This window comes from Ovis aries, chromosome 12 (assembly GCF_016772045.2).
Source record: "Ovis aries strain OAR_USU_Benz2616 breed Rambouillet chromosome 12, ARS-UI_Ramb_v3.0, whole genome shotgun sequence".
Lineage (NCBI taxonomy): Eukaryota > Metazoa > Chordata > Mammalia > Artiodactyla > Bovidae > Ovis > Ovis aries.
In genome coordinates, this window is record NC_056065.1 from 79,835,054 (window position 1) to 79,858,977 (window position 23,924).

Genomic DNA, 23,924 nt, shown 5'->3' on the forward strand with positions numbered 1-23,924 from the left:
GTGCGCATCAGCTGCCCCTCGGAGGGGGCGGGCCGCAATCCCCGACCTGGGCAATGCCACTGTGGTGCTGGAGAGGACTCTCGAGAGTCCCCTGGACACAAGGAGCTCCAACCAGGCCACCCTGAAGGAACTCAGTCCTGGGTCTTCACCGGAAGGACTGATAATGAAGCTGAAACTCCAACGCTTTGGCCACCTGATGCAAAGAGCTGACTCATTTGAAAAGACCCTGATGCTGGGAAAGATTGAAGGTGGGAGGAGAAGGGGGCAACAGAGGATGAGATGGCTGGATGGCATCACCGACTCAATGGACGTGAGTTTGAGTGAACTCCGGGAGGGGAGTTGGTGATGGACAGGGAGGCCACGGGGTCACAAAGAGCCGGACGCGACTGAGTGACTGCACTGAAGAGAGGCAGCCCCCTGCCGGCCACAGCCCTGGCTCTCTGGGGCCGTGGGGACATCAGAGGCCACTAGGTGGAACCAGATGCTCAGAGATGGACATTCGCGGCTGCCTGGCCCGTGACCCTGGCCCAGCCCACCTGCCAGGGCCCAGCCCTCAGACCCGAGGCAGCTGCTGGGGGAGGTGGTCTCAGGAGACCGTGTAGATTGCGCTGAGGCCATGCGCCTGCTGTTCCACCCCACCCTCCTGGGCCCCTCGTGGGTCGGCCTCCCCAACAAAGACCCCCTCTCCAGGACCATGTCGGAGCAGCGCCCTCACCAGGGCAGGCCACGTGGAAGGCGACCATTTCCCAGCCACTAGGAATCTCTCTCCTTTGTCCCAGAAATCCTCCGTCCTCGTCCCGGGGAGTTCCCCAGGGCTGGCCGCAGGAACGGTCCTGGGGCGAGTCGGGGTGGAGTGGGGCTGGGCCCTCAGGGCAGCTGTGCAGCCTCCTGAGATGGCTGGAATCTGGCGTCTTCTGGAGCGAGTCCGTGGCTGGCACGGCCCAGTGAATGGAAGCAGACCGCCCGGATCGGCCCCCTCTGCCGCTTACGAGCTGCGTGACGCCGGTCAGCACCGAGACTCTGCTTCATCTGTAGTGAGGAGTTGGTAACAGACCGAGCAGGCTTGTCTGTGTCCATCGCCAGAACGGCGTGCGGCCCCTGAGAAGCGCTAGGTGAAGGTGCACGGTTGCCACGGCGACTCACTTGCGACTTCCCAGGCCTCTGGAGGCAGGCGCTCTCACTGTCTTCACGTCACAGGTTTGGGAACTGAAGGACAGAAACGGGGGAGGCAGGCGGGGGGCAAATTCGAGACAAGCCCTCCCCACTCCCAGCCCCAACAGCTGGCACCGGAGCCGGGCAGTGAGTCTTCTGGACCCCACTCTGCCAGCCCTGCAGGCTCTGGGCTCCTGGACCATGGTGAGGTGCGCTCCCGAAGGTCAGAGGCTCAGGACCCACTCCCGACTCAGAGACAACCCGGCATCACTCACCCTCATGGTCCAAAGGCTGGCGGAGCATCTACCCTGCGCCCGAGGTTGCTACAGGCGCTCCAGAAGCAGTGAACCTCCCAGGTACGAGCTCTGCCCACCGAGATCCATACTCAAGGAAGGAGGCAGCCACTGAAAAATCTGAGCCCCAGAGATCATGAGGATACATCGTGAGGAAGGACATGGGCAAAGCAGAAGGCACCGTGCCATCGAGGAATCTCTGCCCTTTGGTTTGCTCCTGGGGAAAGGTCAGTGGTACCCTGGGGCCTGTGGTCTGCAAGGATGCTGTCACGGTGGGACGTGGGCATTGCCACGGTGAGGCCTCCACGGCGATGTGTGACAGTGCTTCTCAACCTGTGGCCCCTGGACGCCAGCCTGGGGAGCGGGTCGACACACTGGCTTGAGCAGACGTTCGGGAAGGCCCAGCACCACGCTCCAGCAAGTGCACCAGAGGACACCAGCGCGGCGCGAGTGGATGGGCTGCGGGTGGAGTGGGCGCAGGCAGTGCTGGCCCTGAGGAGCTCTCGGGCCTGGGACCTGCCCAGGCCACCTCTGTCTCCTTCCTCTGTGCCTGGCACTGGGAGACGCTGGGACACACAGCCAGCAAAGGCACAGAACCACCCACCTAGGCCTCCCTGCCCTGGGATCCCAAAGCCCCCTCAATGAAGGAGGGGGGAGAGGAAACCCCTCCTCGACAAGGAGGACTCAGATGGCCGGGGGAAGACTTTCCGCCACCTGAAGGTGCTCCTTCCTGGGGACTCACGCTGTTACTGCCCAGCGTGCTGCTCGGCCCCCAGATTCACCAGCTCCCCGCCCCTCCTACAGCCTGGCCAAGGCAGTCTGGGATGGTCCAGCCCAGGGGAGGCTCAGGGACGAGGTGCCAGGGCGGCAGCTGGGCACCAGGAGCCGATCTGGCCTGTGAGACATCACCCTGCCCTCCTGACCCCAGAATGCTCCCTGGAGCTCCGGCCGGCACCCAGCACCCCGAGCTCGTCACAGACACTGCCCTCTCCCCGTGGAGAAGCCAGGTCCTCTTGCCCAAAGACGGCCCTCCATGCCAGGGTCTCCCAGTAAGCACCGTCCAACAGCAGGATGACGCAACCAGCTGGCCCGTCAGAACAAACCCCCACGCTGATGAGACGTGCGCACACTGCAGGAAGGGAGTGACTCTGCTGCTGCTGAGTCACTTCAGTCGTGTCCAACTCTGTGCGACCCCACAGATGGCAGCCCACCAGGCTCCCCCGTCCCTGGTATTCTCCAGGCAAGAACACTGGAGTGGGTTGCCATCTCCTTCTCCAATGCATGAAAGTGAAAAGGGAAAGTGAAGCTGCTCAGTCGTGTCCGACTCTTCGCGACCCCATGGACTGCAGCCCACCAGGCTCCTCCGTCCATGGGATTTTCCAGGCAAGAGCACTGGAGTGGGGTGCCATTGCCTTCTCCACTCTAGGATGGGAGTGACTTGTGTTAGCATTTATTTAACAGACGTTTATGGATGCCTGTTTATTGTGCCTGTTTATCGTGGCGGATACAAAAGTGACGCTAGAAGCACCTGTTACTAACGACCAACCGTCGTTTGAAGCCTCCATCCTCAGAGAGGTCACTGCTATCCCAGGCCACCCGGTCCAGCTCCAGACAGCTTGGACGTGGAAGCTGCTCCTTTATTAGAAACGTGACTCCAGGAAGACCCACTGGGGGAGACAGAACAGAGCCAAGCCGTGGTGGGCATGGTCAGCAAGACAAACTCCCCTCGGCAGGAGCAGCAGGGCCCCGGCGACGGGCGGGTATGTGTGGGGTGGGCGCGCTGGGGCTGGATGCGGAGGCCCACTGGGCGGTCCTGGGTGAGTCAGGAAGGCTTCCTAGAGGCGAGCCTTCACAGGGGTTCCTCCAGGAGCAGACTAAGGGCGAGAGAGGGTGCTGGTTCAGATGGGAGGCGGGCCGCGGTCCAGCAGGCCTGCGGCGTGCGGGGAGACGGGCTGATTCCAGGAAGAGCCGGCCTGCTGGGAGGAGTGGAGGGTCACCCAGCCGGGACAGAGAAGAGGAGAGGGCTGCTGCCAGGATCTCAGGATCAGGCCTGGGGGCCAGGCGGGGTGGGTAAGCTGGAGACGCCGGGAAGCCCGTGGAGGGCGGTCCCCTACTCTGCCCTGCCTGCCCCTTCCCCCAGTGATCTGTAGCTTTCCCTGCAGACAGCTCGGTCAGGCTGTCCCACTGGGGCACCTGGAGGCCCCTGGCAGCCCAGGAACTGGTTCTGGAGCTCTGGGGTGAGTGGGGAGGGTCAGGGTGAAATCTCTGCGGACAGCCAAGCCCCTGGCTGTGGGCTGTGACTGTGGCAGGATCTGGCTGCAGCCTGGGGGGCCAGCAGGAAGCCCTTCTGCTTAGGGGGCAAGTGCAGGAGACAAGGGGGTGCTCCAGACGGCCCAGCCCCTCGCCTCTAGCCGCTGGCACGGCCTCGCCTCCCTCTGCACCTCAGGTGGCTGGTGGGGACAAGCAGATCATTCACTGCCAGGCGCCCCTGCCACCGTTTCCTTCCCTACCGTAATGTCCTGGCAGGGCCGCCAGCCAGGCTCAGCCCAGAAGAGCGTGGAGGGGAGCCGACGGGGAGGCGCGACCCCTCCCCTGCGCAGGGTGGCACCTGTCTGGGCGGCGGCAGGCACAGGCTGGCACTGAGGTGGAGCGACTGGATTCCGTGCAGGGGTCTCTCTGCGCCCAGACGCTGCTCCGAGTCCCACCCTCACTGTGGACGCTGGGTGGTCCAGGCTGCGTAGACAGGGCCAGGTCCCTTTACCTTCTGACCTTCAGCTCTCCTGGCGGGAAGCCCTGCCTAGAAGGCTCGCCCTGGACATCCAACCACATCTCTGAGCGGCGCCTCCGAGACAAAGAAGGTCCCTCAGAAATGCCCACGTCTCTCCTCCTTCACACTGGCCTCATCCCTGCCCCTCTAAGAGCCGCCCTCAAGTGGCCCTGGACGCTCACGTCCATGCAGTGCAGCCCCTGGGACCCCCAGGTGGAAGGGCCCTGGGCCTCCCATTCAGCCAGTCTGGCGATGGGCTGTGACCCAGAGGTAGGGGGTCCTTGGGACTTGCGTCCAAGAGCCCAGCACCCGGGGACCCCCCAAGTGTGACAGGAGTACTCCGTGCCCACCTGTCACTCCTGGATTGGGGTGAAGAGGCGGGAGTGCTTCACAAGAGGGGGTTAGGGCCCCCAGCCGTGTCACCCCGCATGCAGAGGTGACTAAGGACAGACAGGCACCCCCCCCCCAGCCACCCTGTCCTGCAGCCCAGCCTCTGCAGGAGCGAACAGGGCTGGGCAAGCTGCTCGGGACCTTGGGTGCGGCTTCACCCAAGGATGGAGAAGGCGGTTTCTGCCCCAGCCAGACACCATCCTCCCCCCAGCCAGCTGTCCCAGGTCGTGAGGGTCGGGTCCTGCCCTTCTCTGCTTCCCCATGGGACTCACTCTTTTTCTCTCCTGTCCAAACCAGCAATCTGAGTCTGTGGGTCTGCAGACTGGCCTGGAACAAGCCCTTGATCTTGGGAGCTGAGGGGGGGGGGGGGGTCCTCTGCTGAAGCTGCAGACGTGAACGCTGACTCAGGGAGGTGGGCGCCTGGCTGATCCAGTCCCCAGCCCCAGTGTGACCGCCAAGGTCCTGATTCGAGTGCCAGGCCCCACCCGGCAGCGCGGGGCTGTGCCGGGCTCAGTCCAGGCCACTGCCCGGGTCAGGACTCGCAGAGAAATACACTGCATGTGGGGGTGAGGAGGGCGAGAGTGGGTCTCCTCTGCGCCCTCCAGGGTGAGCCCTCGTCCCCTGGACGTCTCTCCCCACGCAGCCCCTCCCCTGACGGTCCTCCAGGGTGAGCCCACGTCCCCCGACGTCTCTCTCCACGCACCCCCTCCTGACGGTCCTCCCAGCCCTCGGGTCCCGGAGCACACTGTCCTTCTCCGGGCCTCCCTCTGGGGCTGCCTGCCCACCACTGCCAGGCTGCCCTCCAAGCTGGGTGGGCCCACGAGGCCAGCGTCTGGCCAGGCTGCCCTGGATGGAGGGCCCTCAGCTACGACCCATGGCTTTGCTAGGGACCTCTACATCCCTTCCCACTGCAGTATACCCCGAGGGACTTCAGGGCCAAGGTGGGCTCTAGTGTCTTTGTTTGCTCTCTTGAGGGCGAGGGAGCTCCCTGGCCCCCTGGACGCCGCCGTCTGCTGGGCCTCTTCTGTCATCTCCACTGGGGGTGGGGGCGGGAGGCAGCGGCAAGCCTAGCAGGGGCGGAGGGGGGCATGGCTCCCCGGGCGGGTGTGCCCGTGTGCATCTATGCTGTCTGTACTCAGCACACGGCCGTGCACGCTTCCCCCGTGGCAGAGCCACAGAGCTCCCACACGCACCCATGTAAAGAGGTTTGTATTTCTCTCGGGAACGGCTAGGGCAGGGGTGTGGCCCAACAGATGGCTGGCAGGTTACAGGTGTGTTTGGCTGGAAAAGGCAGGCAGCCTGGCGTCCTGATTGGCGGGCTGTGAGTCACGGCAGTTGGGTTCCTGGAGCGGGCTTGCTGGCTGTCATGGAGTCGAGGTCATGCCCTGTCTTATCTCCACCACTCCTCTGCCCAGACGGACCGTGCTCCCCGCCTGTGTCGGCAGTGACGCGCGGTCAGTGGGTCATGCCCTCCGAGTAGCCTTCTGGTGGGGCGTGAGTCCATCGCACCTGGCATGGCGGCCCTCCCATCCCTCCCTCCGACGGCCCCAAGTGGGAGGGATCTGAGGGGCCGGGTGGCTATCTACACGAAACCTGGCAAGGCCACAAAGGGGTTTTCTCAGTTCCCAAAGCCCCACTGAGCCGACCGGCAACATTAACACGTTTGTGGGTAAACATTCCAGAAAGCAGCTCCAGGCTTTGGGAAGGGCCTCCAGGGAAACCGGCCGGGAGCAACGGTGGCCAGGAGTAGGCAGGTGGTACAAGCCCACCCTGGCTTCCAGCACAAGGGACCCTGGGACATGTCCTGCCCCCCAGCCCCAAGTCCCGCAGGCCTGCAGAGTTTGTACTTCCCAGGTCTGGTGGGTGTGGCTTCGTGTCCTTCCAGGAGGCGAGCCCAACAGTCCCAGAGGAACACAGCAAGGCCTGAGCCAGGGTGTGTCCGCCCAAGGTCACCAGGTGGAGGCTGGCAGCGAGCAGGAGCAGACACAGGGACATCCGCGCCACCACACCTGCCAGAGCTCTGCCCGCCTGGCCATGCAGACAGCTGCAGCCCCCCAGCCCTCCACAAGGGTTCCGGGACCACCCACTCGGCCGGGGGACGGGAAGGAGCTGGCACGGCCACCTCCACCCAGGGCTGCAACTGCCGAGAAGCTCCAAGGTCCCAACAAACCTCCACAAGCTTCCCACAGCTCCCTGTCCCGTCTGCCGGCTTGAGCAGACAGGATTCTGGAGTCTAGGTGGGGGCAGCTGAGCTGGGAGGCCCCAGCCAGCTCCCTGTGGCTGCCAGGCTGCCTGCGGTCCCCCGGACCTGGCTGGGGCCCACCCGGCAGGCACAGCGCCTGGGCTACACGCCAGGGGGAATTTTCCACCTGCCTGGCCCTGCCGTCTGCTCTGTGGTCTGGAGCCGAGCATGTCTCCTGCATACGCACCTGAAGGGCCGACGCTCACTGAATCTCATGGCAGCCGACAGTGTCAGGGGAGCTTTTGGTTCTGGGTCATGAGGGTCCGCAGGTCACCCAGTGAGCCCCACCTTGAACAGACTGAGGCCCAAGAGAGCAATGACACCACTAAGGTCAAGGGAGAGCTGGCGTGGGCCCAGTCTCGGGCCTCAGCCTCAGCGCAGAGTGCTGACTGGGGGCGCAGGCCTCTCCCCACCTCCCCTCCACCCCAGGATGGCTAGGCTGCCCCCACCCCTCCCCACACACCCTGACCTCCCTTCTTGGCACAGCTCAGTGGGTCTGCCCTCCCGAGATGGATGTGAGGAGCAGCTCTGGGTGTGTGTGTCAGTGTGTGTGTGCGTGTGCACACGTATCCCTGGCCCTGGTGTGTGTCAGGATGTGTGTGTCAGGGTGTGTGTGTCAGGGTGTGTGTGTGCATGCGTCCGTGTCCCTGGCCTGGTGTGTGTGTGTGTGTGTGTGTGAGGAGCAGCTCTTGGGGCGTGTGTGTGCGCGTGTGTGTCCCTGGCCCCGGCGGCCCAGGCCTAAGGGTGGGGCCAAGGCCGGAAGCCACCCCCCCCCCCGCCCCCGGGGAGAAACTCAGGCAGGACGGAGGGACTCCGCGCTCCGCGGTGTGGGGGGCGAACCTTCGGGAAGGCCTCCGCGGGGGAGGGGCATGGCCTTCTCTCCTGCCCCTCAGATCTCCCGCCTTGCTGGGGACCCCAAGACCCCCGGCCTGGCCCTACGCAACCTTCAGGGCGAGGTCAGATGGGTCAGAGGACAGCTGGGTCCCCGGGCTGGGAGCCAGGCCTCCGTCCCGCCCTCGGTGAAGTACACGGGCTCCTGCAAGCCAACGGCAAAGGGAGGCCGGGGGCTGCAGCGGCCGCGCTGGCACTGGGTGCCCAGGGCGTCTGAGTCACGCTCTCGCTCCACGCCGCCGGCGGCTTAGGGGGAACAGGCCCGCACCCCCTCCTCTGGGGCTCGGAAGTCTCTGCTACCACCTCTTAACCCCATCGAGTTAGGAGGCTGCGCCCCCGAGGTGGCCCAGAGAGGCCAAGTAGCCTGTCTACAGACACACAGCGCACTCGTGACCCCACAGCCGGGACGCGCTCCGCAGGCCTGCCCCGCCCCAGGCCCGCTGCCCACGGGGAGGAGGCCCAGCCCGGCCGCCTCCCGGAAGCCCTGCCCGCCGCTGCGCCGCCGGGCGGGGCTGCACGAGGCCTGCGCGGGAAGTTCCTCCCGGCAGGGCGGGGCGGAGGCCCTGGTCTGGGTCCGCCTCTGCGCCGGGCCTGGCTCCGCCCCCGAAACCTGCGGCGCGGCCGCCACGCGGACTGAGTCACGAGCAGCGTGAAGTCGGGCCTTCCCTGCCGCGCTGCTGTGTGAGGAGCGTGGAATCCAGAGAATTCAGAGTTTCGGTTCGTCTAGCTCTGTGAGCTGGTCAGCCCGGCCGAGCCCTGGGCGGGTGTCTGGCTCCTGGAGTCCGCGTAAACACGCCCCCCGCAGGGCTGCTGAGCAGACTCCGTGGAATTATGATGTGTGTAACTCTGGCTCGGGGCTTGGCATGTGGCAACTGAGGCTCAGTGTTTGGATGATCGAATATTCCAGAAGAGGACTCTAGCATTAGTAAGCCAGAGTTCAGAAAGACGGGGCAGGGTCGCTGATTCCGTGCACCCTACCACTGAGTCTGACAGCCCGTACTCTCTGCCCTCCTCCAGGGGAGGGGAGCAGAGCTTTCTGTTACCCCGAAACCAGCGCACCTCTTCACGCGCTGCTCCTCCAAAACAGTAGCAGACCTGAGCCCCAAGCCCGCAGGGCGTCCCAGGGCTTCCAGCACGGGGTTGGGGGCGCTCTGTGGTTCCCAGCCCCTACTCAGCTGAGGGGGCCTTTTCCGTCCCAGGGAGTTTCTTAAGGAGGGGGAGCAGGGGACAGAGGCTGACAATGTGTATCATGGCAACCATACCCCCTGGACCTCTCGGAAGATCCAGCCAGGACCTCACTGCATCCAGGAGAGTCATCAGCCCCGCAGGGTGGAGGCGGCAGGGGGTGCTCGGTTCGGCCCCCAGGAGACAGAACTGAGAAGACGGCCGCTGGGACAGGGCAGCTGGGTGGCCATCGGAGCCTGGAAAGTGCCCACGTCTAGACCTGCAGCAGAGGCAGCGGACCCTCGACCTCAGGCCTGAAGGAGGAAAAGGCTTGAGGAGGAAGAGAAGCGCCTGCCTTTGGGCACCAGGCTGGACCACCCTCCCAGCAGAGCGGGTCCAGCCCTGTGACGTCACACCCCGGGCAGGGCCCTGGCTGACGTCGCCAGGGAAGCCGAGGGGCTGGTGGAGATGCTGTAACTGGTAGTGAGGGTGGGTACGGCACTGCAGGCGTGAGTCACACTGAAAGGGAGTGCACGTCACTGTGCAGAATAGGCGTGTCCCACGAGTGCTTTAAGTGGGGTGCAGGGGAGAGAGGTGGGGAAGGGCCCTGCTGAGACGGGTGGGGAAGGTGAGGGCTGGCAGCCTCTACAGCCGGCAGCGGGTGGGGCAGCTCTGAGGTCAGGACTGTGAACTCTCTGCTCTGTGTCTAAATTGTCCACCTCCTGAGTGAGGTGGATCTCCCCAGTGTTTCAGAAGGAGTACCATGCAGACCCCCAAGGACACTTTCTCATCTTTGTCACCGATGGTCGACTCCCAGAAACTAAGTCCCAGTTTCCTCATCTGGAAATACGAGCCTTAACCCCACCTCTGCTGGCTTTCACAGGACTCTCGTGAGGATTGTCAGAAAGCACAGGCAAGAGCATCTCACTGCAGGGGCCACAAGTGGGTGAGGCCTGGTCCTGGGGCCCTGACCACGCCCCATAAGCCTTTCTGAGAGGTCCTTGAAGAGTTTAAGCCTCAGGGACTCTTTCTGGCAGCATTTTCTGCCTCTCTGCGCTGTTTCGTATGCTGCTTCTGATGCTGATGTTGGTGACAGTGTAGGGGAGGAAAAATTCTTCCTCTGCCTTATGTTCAGCGACTGGTATCTGCAACTCAAACTAGGGAAAGAAAGACAGATTACAGGAGAAATGACATTCACATTTTATTTGATGTCAATATTTTATTTTTTGTGTGCATGAAGTTCTTCACAAAAGAAGGGAAGGGACTTCCCTGGCAGTCCCGTGGTTGAGATTTCAGGATTCCACTGCAGGATTCAAGCCTGGTTGGGAAACTAAGATCCCACACGCCATGAGGTGCAGCCAAAAACTAAAGTAAATTATAACAACAATAAGTTTAAAAAAGAAAAGTGGAGAGGTCAGGGGCCAAGAGCCAGGCCACCAGTGCAGGCCAGGGGGGCTTCTGTGGTGGTCCAGTGGTTAAGACTCGGGGGTACCTGTGCTATAACTGCAGGGGGCGCAGGTTTGAGCCCTGGTTGGGGAACTAAGATCCCACATACCACACAGTGCAGCCAAAAAGCAAACGGCTGGGTGATCAGGTCAGGGTGATCACGGTGTCCCTGGCTCGGCCGGGGTGCAGGCCTGGTTCACGGACTGGTCGCAGGCACACAGCCCACAGCACGAAGCCCAGCAGCCCAGCAGCTGCGTGTGGGCAGATGTGAGGATGATCCCAGAACTAGGGTCCAGAAAGATGAGCAGCGCTCTCGGGGCAGAACTAGGGTCCAGAAAGATGAGCAGCGCTCTCGGGTGGACGGGACAATCGCTGCCAAAGGTGAACTCCCGCGTCACGCGGCATGTTGACCTGGGTGATGCGGTGCGCTGCCCCCCGGACGGTGGTGGACACCGAGATGTGACAGGTGAGAGGACGAGTGGGTCCGGATTTTCCTGGAAAAAGAGACGCGGTCGCTGTTCTGCAGGGATTTTTCCAGTCCACGCTGGAGGAGGAGAATACGTAGAGGCCTCGTGGCTATCTGGTTAGAACCGGTGCGAACCCCGCGTGCCTCGCCAGCTGATCGGTCCGAGGCCCGAGGCGCGCGCGGGGTGGCGGTGCAGACAGTGCAGCGGGGGCCCTGGGGCCTCGCTCCCCTCCCATGACCCCTGTGAAGTTCCCGAGGGTGACAGCCACAGAGAGTCCGTCATCTTCCCCTGGCGTTTATGTTGTGAGCTTGAGGTGAGTTTCCTGTGCAAGATTGCTCGAGCAGAGCGCGTTTTAACGGAGGAGCTATGCTGCTGGCTCGTACATGGAAGCATCTGGGCGAATCCGGCCCTTTCCTCGGAGTCAGGGTCGGTGTCCACGGTCCTGCGTCAGCCCGTGCCTTCGGCTCTAGCCCAGCGCGTTGCTGGTTTGGGTTTGCTGTTGTTGTCGGGCCGCTCAGTGCCTTCATGGCGCACCCAGGCTTCTCTGGGTGCAGCCTGAGGCCTTAGTCGACCCGCGGCCCGTGAGACCTTAGTTCCCCATGCAAGGATAGAACTCGCATCCCCTGCGTTGCAAGATGGATCCCTAACCACTGGACCACCCGGGGACTCCCTGTCCACAGCTTCGGTTGTGCTGCTAGTTCTGGGGGCGCACACAAATGTCAAAGCTTTCCGGTCTGTACAGTGTACGTGTGTGCAGATTACCAGACGTCAAGGAGTCCTCAACAGAACTGTTTAAAAGCCCCTGGAGCCAGAGTGTGCAGAGACACAGGCCATACCAAGGAAAGGGCTGCTGTGTGAGCGCAGGCTGCGCTCGTCAATCCAGTCACGCCGGGCACTGAACGTCCTCCGGCTCCACAGCGTGTTGGCCTGAAGCAGCAAAGTCACCACCCTCACATTCGGGGCGCTTACGGTCTGGCTGGGACACCGGCGATTTCGATGCGCCGGGCACCGAGCTCTGTCCAGGTGTGGTCACGGTGTGCTTCCTGGAAGCAGTGTCACTAAGCTGACACGTCCATAGGGTAGGGTAGGAGTTAACCAGGCAACGGTGGAAAGATGGGCTTTCCCAGCAGAGGGAATATCATTGAAAAAGTCCAGAGACAGGAGAGGGGTCCAACAAGCCCACGGCGCAGGGTGTGGCTGCCGGGTAGGGAGGAGGCAGCCGGAGAGGTCCCCAGGCAGGGTCCAGGCTTGGTCCTGAGGGCGGTGGGAGTCAGCCTCTGAGGTCAGAGGCTACAGGACGGAGGGTGGGCGGGAGGGGCCGGGATGGGCTGTGGCTGGAGGCTGCAGACCAGGCGGCGGGTGATGGCGGTGTGCTGGGCGGGACCTGCTGAGCGTAGCGAGTTGCACTGGACGAAGGAGGAGGCTGCAGTGGGCAAAGCTGCCTACAGCTGGCTTTGACTCAAAGCAGAGCAGCACTAAAGCATCTGAAGTGAAGACTGAAGCCAGTCCCGCTTCTGACCAAGAGGAGGCTCCTCGCAGACCAGCACCGGCCGGTGGGTCCAGCCAGGGAGGTGGGGTCCGAGCCCTGGGCAGTGGACCTCGGCTGACACAGGTCTGCACCCTTGTCTGGGCTGGTCCTTCCTGCAAGCGGAGTCGAGACTCTGTTTGGGCCCTCTCGGCAGTTCTGAGAGCCACCTTTAGCCCTGAAAAGACCTCCTTTAGCTGAAAGTAGAACGGACGCTAGTTTGCAGTTAAGAACACTCAATCAAGAGTTAAGCAAAAGGGTAGCTAAGGACCAGGGGGTCAGAGGGGCTGCGGTGCCAGGCCCAGAGGTCTGCGTTGCCTTTAGAGGGGCCGGAACAGAAAGCGGCGGATCGGTGCAGACTGGAGGTGGCAGGACTGTGTGGGGTGGGGAGGGGTGTGACGGGGTGTGTGGATTTAAGGTGAAGCCACAGGGCAGTTGCTAGAGACGACTTCGTACAGGGTGTGGCCGCGGAGCCGGACCACTGGGGGACGGTGGAGGGGAAGCCTCGGGGCTGAGGCCAGGGAACGGGGAGGGCACTGGGTGGACAGGGTTTCTCAGTGGTCTGTGAAATCACCCAAATTACGGCAGGACGAGAGCCCCAGAGCAGGGCCCCAGAGCAGGCAGAAAGGGGCCACGTCACCGCAGATGGTAGAGCAGCAGGGCAGGGAGGTGGTAAGGCTGGGGGAGTGGCGAGGTGGGGACGTTGGCAAGCGGCCCAAGGAGCCTGGAGGGCAGGGCGTCCTCAGGGCAGTGGGGGCCCGGCAGGGCCCCCGGGAAGGGGTGGTGGAGCCTGTCAGTGTTCGCACCTCGAGAGCTTCAGGTGTCGCCAGGGGAGCAGCTGGAGGGGCGGGAAGCGGCGGGCAGGAGGGGCCAGTCCGAGCAGTGAGGGCACGAGGGCACCTGGGCGGCCGGCGCTGTGGGCCGCGGGGCGGTGCCTCCCGAGGACGAGGAGCCCAGCCAGCACCCCCAGGCCTTAGAGGAATCCAGGCCACGCGGGCAAGTCGTGTAACTTCTCTGGGACTCGGTTTCCCCGCTTGTGAAGTGGGTACAAGAATGTCTAATCTGGCAGGTTGTGATTCTGCACTAACTGAGCAGCTGGCCCAGGGCAGGTGTTCAGTGAACAGTAGCTGCTGTTGTTTTTCTGATTATAATTACGTCTCTTTGGGAAGAGTGAGGCTCAGAGGAGAGGGGACATGGGGTGGGGTCCTGAGGCCTGAGGAACCTCAGGGTCCAGCCGTCCTGGCCCCCTTTCCTCGCCCTCCCTTCCCCTTAAACTGGCCTCCTCCAGAAGGCTGGCCATGCCTCCCAGCTGTTGCCCCCCGCAGCCCCCAGCCTGCTTCTCCCATCAGCAGCTCCAAGCCATTAACCCCCTGCCCACCTCCCACACCTCTCAGCTTGTGAGAGACCAAGCCTTGGCCGGAGGACCACCCGGGGGGACCGTGGAGGGCTGAGTATGCTGTGGGGAGCTGTCCTGGAGGGGAAGGACCCGCCGGGCCCACCCAAGGCCTGCAGTACTCTGTTCCCTCCCCGCCCCGTCCCCTCCCCGGACACGCTGACCTCCGCCCCTCTCTGCCCCTCTGGAGCGCCTGGCACCCCACCCCGCTGTTCCCGCCGCTTTCTGAAAGGGGGCAGCAGACCGGAAGGCAGTCTTTGGTTTGCAGCGTCAGCCGTGTTCCACCGGCATGCCCACCCCCACCCATCGCCCTTCCCCCTGTCCGTCCCTGGGTACCCCTGCCCCTTTGCTCTCCCCAGCTCCTCGGTCACCAGGACAGGAGCCGTCCAGGCCCCCCGGTGCCTGGGTCTGGGGTCTGGGGTCCCAGGAGGGTGCAGCTAGGGGGCAGAGCCAGACCTCGAGTCCCACCAGCCGTCGCCAGAGCTACCAGAGCCCCCCAGGCCCCCGGCTCCACCCAGAGTGCCCCGGTGCAGAGGAGGGCATGGCCACCCACAGCAGTGTTTCTGCCGGGGAAAGGCTGTGGACAGAGGAGCCTGGCGGGCTGCAGTCCGCGCAGTACATGGCTGAGCATGCGTGCGTGAGGGTGGAGGGTGGAGGGGGATGGCTTGGTAGCAATAAACTAGTAGAACTCAAAAAAATAAGAGGGCCCCAGATGAGCCCCAGGGCTCGCCTCCTCCCGCCAGCCGTGTTCCTCGGGGTCTTCAGTCTGGGACCAAGGAGAGGTCACTTGTGCAGTCCCGATGCCCCCAGCCCTGACCTCACCCAGCGGGCCTGGCCAGCCCCTCCTGCAACATCCCCCCCACCCACCCACTGGCTTCCTCTGCCAGGACGGCCACCTGCCTCTGCCGGCTCTAGCAGGACTGGGCTGGGAACGTCTCCAGCCCCCGACAGGCCCAGTGTCAGTTCCAGGCCCTTCTGGGGAGGGAGGAGGCCCAGGGCAGGGCTGCCAGAGTCAACACACCAGTGTCTGTGGGCAGGGACTGGTTTGGCACCTGCGGGCCTGATTCCAGCCCACAGGCCCAGGGCTCAGCCTCTCCTGGGTCACCCAGAGTTCCCGGCCCCCAGACCTCTGCCTCCGTCGGGCAGCCAGGCCAGTGCTGGTCAGAACCACTTCCCACCCAAAACCAGGCCAGGGCCTCAAGAACTGAGACCCTAAACCTGTGCCTGAGACAAGGCCCCTGCCCTGTGTGGTTGAGTCACGTCGCTCACCCCTCACCGTCCCCAGTGTCAGCGCAACACTACCAACCCAGGGAAGAGTCCTCCTCGCCCACGAGCACAGCTTCCAAAAGGCTCAGCAACGTTCGCTCCCTAAACCTCTTTGAATCCTTTGCGTCAGAATCGTTTGTCCGCTGTTTCCACCAATCCTCACCCAGTTCTGCTCCAGGCCCCTTGTCCTGAAATGCCCATCTTCAGTCCTAAACCAGACGTCCGGTTGTGCCCACTGCTTGCCCACCCCTGCCCCCGGCCATGTGCGCGGTGGACTCTATTGGTGAGGTCTGGGGAGTGGGCATTGGACACTCTCTACTCATCTGCTCCCCGCAGTGAGCCATATTCCCGTCCCGAAGGCTCAATCCCAATAAATCCCCAAGCCCGGCCCCCACCCTCAACAGCAAAGCCCACCCCGACGAGGAGACAAGGAGGGCAAGGGAAGGCCCGGGTACACCCAGGTCTGGTTGCTTGTGGAGGAGGGTGTTGGAAGGAAAGGGCTGCATTTCACTGACAAACGTGAGGGGCACGGGCGTGGGGCCCTCAGGGCTGGACGAGGAGGCCGGGCTCCACAACAGCCTGATTTGCTTTGCAAAGGCTGCGGGTGGTCCACGCCCAGGCAGGGATGCCTAGAGGGCAGGTGGTGCCTTCTGCTGAAAGATGACCCCCCAGGAGCCCCCTTCTCATTCCTCCTTCTGGGGCGCTCTGCACCCTAGTTCTTCACTCCCCATCCCCGTGCCTATGTGCTCAGGGGTAGGGGCCCATCCCCGAGGAGCTTGCCCCCCACAGGGGAGCGCTTCGCCCCTGGCCTGTCCCCACAGGGACAGAGACTGGGCCCCTCACCCACCTGGGCCTGGGTGTGCCCCGGGGGCAGGCATGGGCGCACAGATGCCCTTTGCTCGGCAGGCGAGGGGGAGCCACGCCTGGGGCTGCCCTGCCCAGGCCCCCTCCCCACCAGGCACCTCCCTCCTCTCCCCCAGCAGCCGGGGCGCGGGTCCCAGGGCGGCACAAAGAGTCCTTTGTCAGGGCTGCACACGATTGTTCTCCCCTCTGCGGGAACAGGGCTGCGTCTCATTATCAAGCTCTCAGAGGCGGGATCAAAGGGCGCTGCCGCGGGCGCTGTCCTCACGACTGCCCGACCTGGCCCCCGACTCTGCGTGAGCGGCAGGGAGCCGGGCGGAGGGTGGGGGGTGGTGCGGCGAGGGCCCGGGCGGGAGCCCCCACCCCCACCGGCGCCCAGCGCTCAGGTTACAGCCCCCGCCAGCGCCCTGGGTGTGAACGTGCGGAGAGGCACTGCCCGGCGAGGAGGGTGCGGCCCGCCTGGCCGGGGGCCACCCCTGTCCCCAGAATCCCGTCGGGGGGCAGCCCTCGGCTCTGGGGCCTCTTCCCTCCACTTGCTTTCGCACCGGGTGAGTCCCAGTCCAGAAACATGGCCGACCTGCTCCACCCCGCACCGTCCGGGCATCTCCCGCGGGGAGCGCGCATCTCCCGCGGGGAGCGCGCATCTCCCGCGGGGAGCGCGCATCTCCCGCGGGGAGCGCGCATCTCCCGCGGGGAGCGCGCATCTCCCGCGGGGAGCGCGCATCTCCCGCGGGGAGCGCGCATCTCCCGCGGGGAGCGCGCATCTCCCGCGGGGAGCGCGCATCTCCCGCGGGGAGCGCGCATCTCCCGCGGGGAGCGCGCGCACCCTGGCCTTCCCCGCCCGCGGCTCCTCTGCCTCCGTCAGCAGGGCGCACATGACTCTCGCAAGCCAAGTCCTAGGTCACGTGGAGATTAAAGCCAGTCCTCCCCTCCGGCCTGGAGCCCCCTGGGCCAGGGCTAGGACCGGCGGAGAAGTCGCATGATCGAGGGAAGCAGCCCGCGGGGCGCACGGAGGGGCTCGTGACCGCGCCTCCCGCACACGCGGCGTCCTGGGAGTCGGGGGAGGGGGCACCAGAGTCGCTGGGGTTTCACCAGCCCGAGCTGGCGGGGTGCAGCCGAGGCTCAGGCAGGGAGCTCCGCACGTTCCCGCACAGCTGAGGCTGGAGGGTGGTCCCCGCGCTCTCTCCAGCTGGTCTCCCCACCGCCGCCACCGAAGCTATTATGAGTCACGTGTCTGGGAGACCCAGTCTCGCCCCAGGAGGCTTACAGTCCTACGAGATGGAGCAGATACGAGGGACTGGATCGGACGGGAGTGCGCACGCGGGCTGGGGCAGCGCCGCAGGTCAGAGCAGAGCCTGGGCCCACGAGCCTCGGAGAGACCGCGACCTCTGGGAGCCGCGCTGGGGGCCACGGAGCCCCCGAGGACAGGCCCGGGCCGGGGCCAGGGTTGCGGACGGAGGGGCTGCAGGCCCCGTGGAGCGGAGGAGTCAGAATCCCACGGAAGGAGACAGGGCCCAGGCGTGTGGCGTCGGGACACGGCGCCTCGGTGGGGCCCCTCACTCCCTGGGAAGCCAGAACCTGGGGGTCTTCTGGGCTCTGCCTTTCCCCAGAGTCTCCTCCCGCCCACCCCGCCCTCAGAAACCCTCTGTCCAGCGCCCCACAGCCTGGGCCGCGGTCCTGCCCTCCCCGCCCCCACCCCCACCTGGAGGCCCTCTGAGGCCGCCTCCTCCTCCTCCAGGGTCTTCCCTGACCACACCTGGTCACCTCTCCCAGGTAGCCTCTCTAACTCCTGCGGGCTCGGGCCCTCCCCGCCCCCCAAAGGTGGGGGCCAGGCCTGCCGTGTCCCTGCCTCCACCCGGAGCAGCCCCCCGGGCTCAGCAGGGGCTCAGGGGAGGCAGGGTGGTTAAACTGCAGTTTATATCTGTGGAGACAGAGGCCCAGGAGACAGGAGAGCCTCCCCGCTGGCCGCCAAAGGGAATGCTTACAACACGGGTCAGCTTCCCACGGCCTCTGACTCCACACAGTCACCCCAGACTCTCACCCGCTGCTGCCTTCAGAGGCCCGTCCCCGTCCACTCCTCGAGCCCACACGCTCCTACCCCAGGGTCTTTGCACCTGCTCTCCTCACCGGAAACTTGCCCACCACCACTCCAGGCCCTCCAAGACTGCAGAGGCTATCCCGACCGCCATGCCTAGGGCTGCCTGCTCGTCTCCCGCGTGACCCTCCACGCGTGCGCCCACCTCGCCCTGTAATCACGGGGGAGTGGTTGGTCCCTGACACCCTGCGTGCAGGCCGTGCCTGGTGGTGGCTCCGCACCCCAGCTGTGCCAGTGCAGAGGGGCTCCCAGGAAACGTGTGTTTGGCGGATGAAGAATGTGTGAGTACGTCTGGGAAGGACGCCCCATGGCTGGCAGAGGAGTGGGAAGGGCGACACCAGCAGCCCTGAGCGGGAGAGCAGAGCCCAGCGGGGACCGGGGACACACGCTCCGCTGCGTGGGCTCAGGAGCAGCACCGGCCGGGGCTGACAGGAGGTGCACCGCCGTCCGGGAGCCTGAGCCGGGCGCTCCAGCTCTTATCAGCTTTCTCTGAAGCGGTTATCAGTCTGGACTTCAAACAGCTGCCCCTATCTCGGCCCCACCCAGGCACTTATCGGGTTCTGGAATAACAGCTCTCCAGGTTGCTGGGAGCCCGGTGGGCAAGCCACGCTCCCAGCCCCCAGGCCCTCCTCAGTCTGGGGAGAGAGCGTGTGGGGGGATGTCCCCCGAAGCTGTTTCAGGCTGGTCAGGGTAGAGAAAGAAATCCTGCCCAGGGGCCCGGCTGGCCCAACGAGCCTGTTCAGGGCCCCAGCTGCCTCCTCTGCAGCAGAGCCCTGGGCTCGGAGGGCTTCTGGGGCCCCTGGGACCCCACACAGGCCTCCTCTGAGAGCACCGCCGTCCGCCTTGGCCTCCGAGCGGGAAAGAGAGTGTGCAGGGAAAAGGAGGCCAGGTGCCCCGAAAAACCACCCCCCGTCCGCCAGGACCTCGTCCCCTTCGGGACCCAGCGGCCGAATGGGCTGGTGGACGGGGTCCCCGGGCTGATGCAGCAGAGGCCAGGCCCCCAGGGAGCAGCCTACCCCCCGGTGGGACACAGGCTCTGAGAAGCCCAAGTGAGCCCAGGAGGCCGAGACTGGCCCTGACTCACCTCTGTGCACACCAGGTGGGGCCCCTTAGACAGGACAGTGGGGCCTCTCCCCACACCCAGGGGCAGGGGCAGGAGGGGGCAGGAGGTGGGAACGCCCCCCACCCACCATGCCCTGGAGGAGGGAGCACCGCTTTCCCCTCCCCTACACCGGCGTGGGGACCCAGGGAAAGCTGGCAGGGTCCCTGCACCATCATAGGGGCAGGCAGGCGGCTGCCCGCGAGGACAGGAGGCACCCAGGGGGTAGGATCCGGACACCGTGTGCTCACCTGTGCAGAGCAGTTTGTCTGTAAATAAAGGTCAGGGTGACTGGAGCAGAGACAGGAGAGGGCATGGGAGGCCGGAGAGACAGACAGTCGGTTTCAGATCCTGGGGCCCGCTCAGCTGGGCACAGAGCTCAGACTCGACCCCAGGGACCAAGGAAAGCTCTGGGCACTTCAGTGGAGCCACCAGCACCAGCTCGACAGGTTTGAGAGACCCTCTGGCTGCAGAGGAGGGCATGGCAACCCCCTCCAGTAGTCTTGGCTGGAGAATCCCCTGGACAGAGGAGCCCAGTGGGCTACAATCCAGGGGGTTGCAGAGTCGGACACAACTGAGGGACTAAGCCAGCACGTGCGGAGGGACACGGACCTGCAGAAACGTCGGGCGAGCCTGGGGGAGACGAGCATCTTGGGAGAAGCCGCAGAGGCCCTCGTATTTCTCAACACGAAGATGTCAGAAGCCAAGTTCCCAGCAAGTGGAGGGCCAACGGGTGTCTTTTGCTTGTTTTTGAAAAGGGAGTCTTCATAGTCCAAAAGGCCAGGACAGACAACGTGGCTTGGTTTCCAGACCACCGGGGTGTGGCGAATATTGCAATAAAGCAAGGCACACGGAGATCTCGGTTTCCCAGTGCCCAAGACAGCTGTGTCCACGCGACCCTTGGCCCTGTTAGATGTGCGATAGTGTTGCGTTTCTACAGAAATGATGTGCACACCTAAATCACAGAATTCATTGTTAGACAAGTGCTGAGCATCCAGCAGTGCACGGCTGTGACTAACCTCCCGTATAAACAACACAGCGCCTAGGGCCAGCCCAGGCTGCCTGGCCACCGGCGAGCCCGCCCTGCAGCCTCTGTGTCCACCCAGGACAGTGAGAAATCGAGGCCTTGCCCGGTGGCCCAGCAGTTAAGACTCTGCGCTGCCAGCGCAGGGGGCGCAGGCTTGATCGCTGGCTGGGGAACGAAGATCCTGCGCACCTCGCTGTGCGGTCAGAAAATAGAATGAGCAGCGTAGTGGGAATTCCACTGGACACGGAGCCCCAGCCGCTCACGGCGAGAGGTGGCCAGATGCCAAGCAAATGGTGCTGTGTCCTCCCAATGCTGCTCCTGCCCCTGGACCCTAAGCCCCCTGCCCAGCACCCTGCGGGGGCCCTAACCCCGTGCCCAGCACCCTGAGGGAGCCCTAACCCCCAGCCCAGCACCCTGAGGGGACCCTAACCCCCTGCCCAGCACCCTGAGGGGGCCCTAACCCACCGCCCAGCCTCCTGAGGGCCGCCCTGGGGTGCCAGAGAACAGGGCGATCCCAAGTGAAGACAGCGTTGTTCAGAATTTATGAAGCAGAAACAGGAGGACAGCAGAGGCGCAGGCAGGCTGGGGGGAGGTGCCCATCAGCAGGGCGGGCGCGGGGGGCGGCGGCCAACCCTCGGGGCTGCCACAGCCCCGCCCAGCTCAGGGCGGCCTCCAGGGCCCCCACTTGGGGCCTCCTCTCTGAGGGTGTGGGACCCTTGGAGGAGAAGGGTAGCCTGTCATCAGGAGCTCAGCCTGACCAGCTAGCAACGTATGGGGTTGCCCAGGTCCCCTGAGGTCTTTCCGTGCAGATCAGGGCAACCGCAGCCGGGCACAGAATTCAGATCTTGAATGATTTCACGTTAAGGTCATCTATCATCCAGACAGGGTACACAGTGAAAAGGGACAGTGGGCGTGAGCAGGGGAGGGCTCCCAGTGGGTTCCCGTGCGGGAACACTCCCAGTGCCTTACCTTGTTTGATCCTCAAAACAGAATTACTGATTCCACAGGCAGATTTCCACCACGTAATAGGTGAGCAGTCAAGACAGGGAGCACTGGAGTGAAGCAGCCCTCGTCGCCAGGTGGCCGGGGGGTGTCTGTGTCCCAGCCCTCGGCCTGGGCCAGGGCTGCCCCTCCCGGCCTCCTCAAGCCCTCCTGCCGGGATTCCCCAGAGCTGGCGTCTTGCCCTCCTGATGTGCCCCCAGGGGGAGGTGTCACGTGCCCGCCTGTGCCCAGGACTCCCACACGATGGGGCCCTGGTTGCCAGCCGGCAGGAAGCATCCAGCCCCAGACCCCAGCGCGCCCCCTGCCCTGGGACCGCAGCTGCCCCGTTTCCCCGGGAGTGTGGGGAACTGATAAGAATCGACACCTCTGGACAGAAGGGAAAGGACTGGGCCCGGGGGCGCCAGGCGCCAGAGGACTGCTCTGCAGGAGGACTGCCCCCAGGTCGGCCCCCGTGGGGCCGAGAAGCCGGGTGTTTGCACCCCTGCCGCTCTTGTTCCCCGGATCTGGATCCGGGCTCCCTGGGAAGGGTGTGCGCCTGGCTCTCTGCCACCGGGGCAGACCACAGAGCTGACGCCCGGGAGCAGCCTGGTGACCTCGCTCCCTGCGTCCACGCAGCTCGCTCCTCTGAAAGAGGCCAAGCAGTTTAACAGGCCTTAGTTCAACAAACAGCGCCTGAGAAGTACCGCCGCAGGCTTTGCAGGTACACAGAGCCGAGACGAAGCCTGTCTCTCAGGAAAGGCGAGCCTGTGACGTAGCAGATGCGAGTTCAGAGCCGCACTCTCCCACGGTCGACGGTCACGGATCCACTTGACGGTGTGAAGAGTAAGGATTCAGGCTCCAAGCAGCGTGGGCTTGACAGTCGTCTTCCCAAACAACTAGTGATTTTTAACCCCCATATCTTCAGTCTAAATTAAAAGTCATAAATTAAAACATGGTTGCTCCTTGGACAAAAAGCTATGACAAACATAGACAGCATATTAAAAAGCAGAGACATTACTTTGCTGACAAAGGTCCGTACAGTCAAAGCTACGGTTTTTCCAGTGGTCATGTATGGATGTGAGAGTCGGACTATAGAGAAAGCTGAGGGCCGAAGAGCCGATGCTTTCGAACTGTGGTGCTGGAGAAGACCGTTGAGAGTCCCTTGGACTGCAAGGAGATCCAACCAGTCCATCCTAAAGGAGATCAGCCCTGAATATTCACTGGAAGGACTGATGCTGGAGCTGAAGCTCCAGTATTGTGGCCACCTGCTGTGAAGAGCCGACTCAGTGGAAAAGACCCTGATGCTGGGCAAGATGCAGGAGGGAGAGGGGACGGCACAGGATGAGAGGGTTGGTGGCACCACTGACTCAACGGACACGAGTCTGAGTAAACGCTGGGAGACAGTGAAGGGCGGGGCAGTCTGGTGTGCTGCAGTGCATGAGGTCGCGAAGAGTCAGACACGACTTGGTGACAACGATGCCTTCAGTCACCCGTTCAGAACACAATTCAGTGGATTTTAACCTATTCGTAGAATTGTGCAACATGTTTAGAACACTTGGTCAGCCCCGGAAGGAACTCCACACAGACAAGCAGCCACTCGCCGTTTCCCCAACCACCCACTGCGCCTGTGTGTTCTCAGGCGCTCAGTCGTGTCCGACTCTTTGCGACCCTCTGGACTGTGGCCCACAAGGCTCCTCTGTCCGTGGGATTCTCCAGGCAAGAATGCTGGGGTGGGTTGCCGAGCCCTCTTCCAGGGCCTCCTCCTGACCCAGGCATCGAACCTGCGTCTCTTGTTCCCCTGCCTGGGCAGGCGGGCTCTTTACCCCTGAGCCGCCTGGGAAGCCCCAGGCCCCGGCAGCCTGACCCCACGTCCTGTCTCCGTGCATCTCCTGTTCTGGGTGTTTCTTGTCAATGGAGTCCCACAACAGGCGGCCCTTTGTGACTGGCTCCTCTCATTTTGCGTGATGCTTCTAAGGTCCGTCCGCATCGTAGCATGGAGTGATGCCCTACTTTTACGGGTGAATGATATTGTTTCATGGATAGACCACGTTTCGTTTCTCCGTTTATCAACCGACATTTCCCTCTTATGAATAAAGCATCTATGAGTGTCCACGCGCAAGGCTGTGTGAGCTCTCTTGCCTGAGAGTGAAATTGCTGGGTCGCGTAATCATAAGATCTTCACCATTTTGAGGAACTACTAGACTCTTCCAAAGTGGCTGCACCCTTTTCCGATACAGTCCCCCCAGCACTGCAGGAGGCTCCAGCTTCTCCACATCCTAGCCAAGTGCTTGTTGTCTGTCTTTTGCTCTGTTTTTTGGCCGCCCTGCGTGGAATCTTAGTTCCGCAACCAGGAATTTTATTTTGTTTACGTTTGTTTGTTTGGCTGAGCCGAGTCTTGGTTGCAGCATTGGGATCTCCAGTTGCGACATGCGCACTCTCAGCTGTGGGATACAGGCCCCTGACCAGGAATTGAACCGGGCCTCCTGCACTGGCACAGTGGAGTATTAGCCACTGGCCCACCGGGGAAGCCCCTGTGTTTTTGCTCGAAGCCGTCCTGGTGAGTGTGAAGCTGCGGCTTTGATTTGCGTTTCCCTAACCTGCTGATGATGTTGGCGTCTTTTCAGGCCTTAAAAATTTTGGCTCAGAAGTAAAACGATCCATTGTAGTGGTGCTCATACATGCTTGAGCCTTAGAACTGTTAGATGAGAGTTTACCGGAAGGTCTAAAACACAAAACAAGCAGTATGCGAGCTGGGGCCAGGGCGCTTTGCAGGGCGAGAAGGGAGCAGGGCTGGAGCCACCCTGCTGGGCATCCACCCAGAGCCCCCGCCTGCACCGGAATCTCCCCAAGACAACTACAACTCTG

At 63.5% G+C, this 23,924-nt stretch overlaps 1 protein-coding gene across 1 annotated transcript in view; it reads left to right on the forward strand.

Moving 5' to 3' along the window:
* The first annotated feature begins 538 nt into the window (after positions 1–538).
* Positions 539–23,924, forward strand: part of LOC105610032 (basic salivary proline-rich protein 1-like) — a 28,305-nt gene continuing 4,919 nt past the window's right edge. The window contains exon 1 of the mRNA XM_060396809.1: positions 539–23,616. Within this exon, the coding sequence (XP_060252792.1) occupies positions 17,079–18,077 (999 nt within the window). The 5' untranslated portion in view covers positions 539–17,078 and the 3' untranslated portion in view covers positions 18,078–23,616. The remainder of the gene's footprint in view (positions 23,617–23,924) is intronic.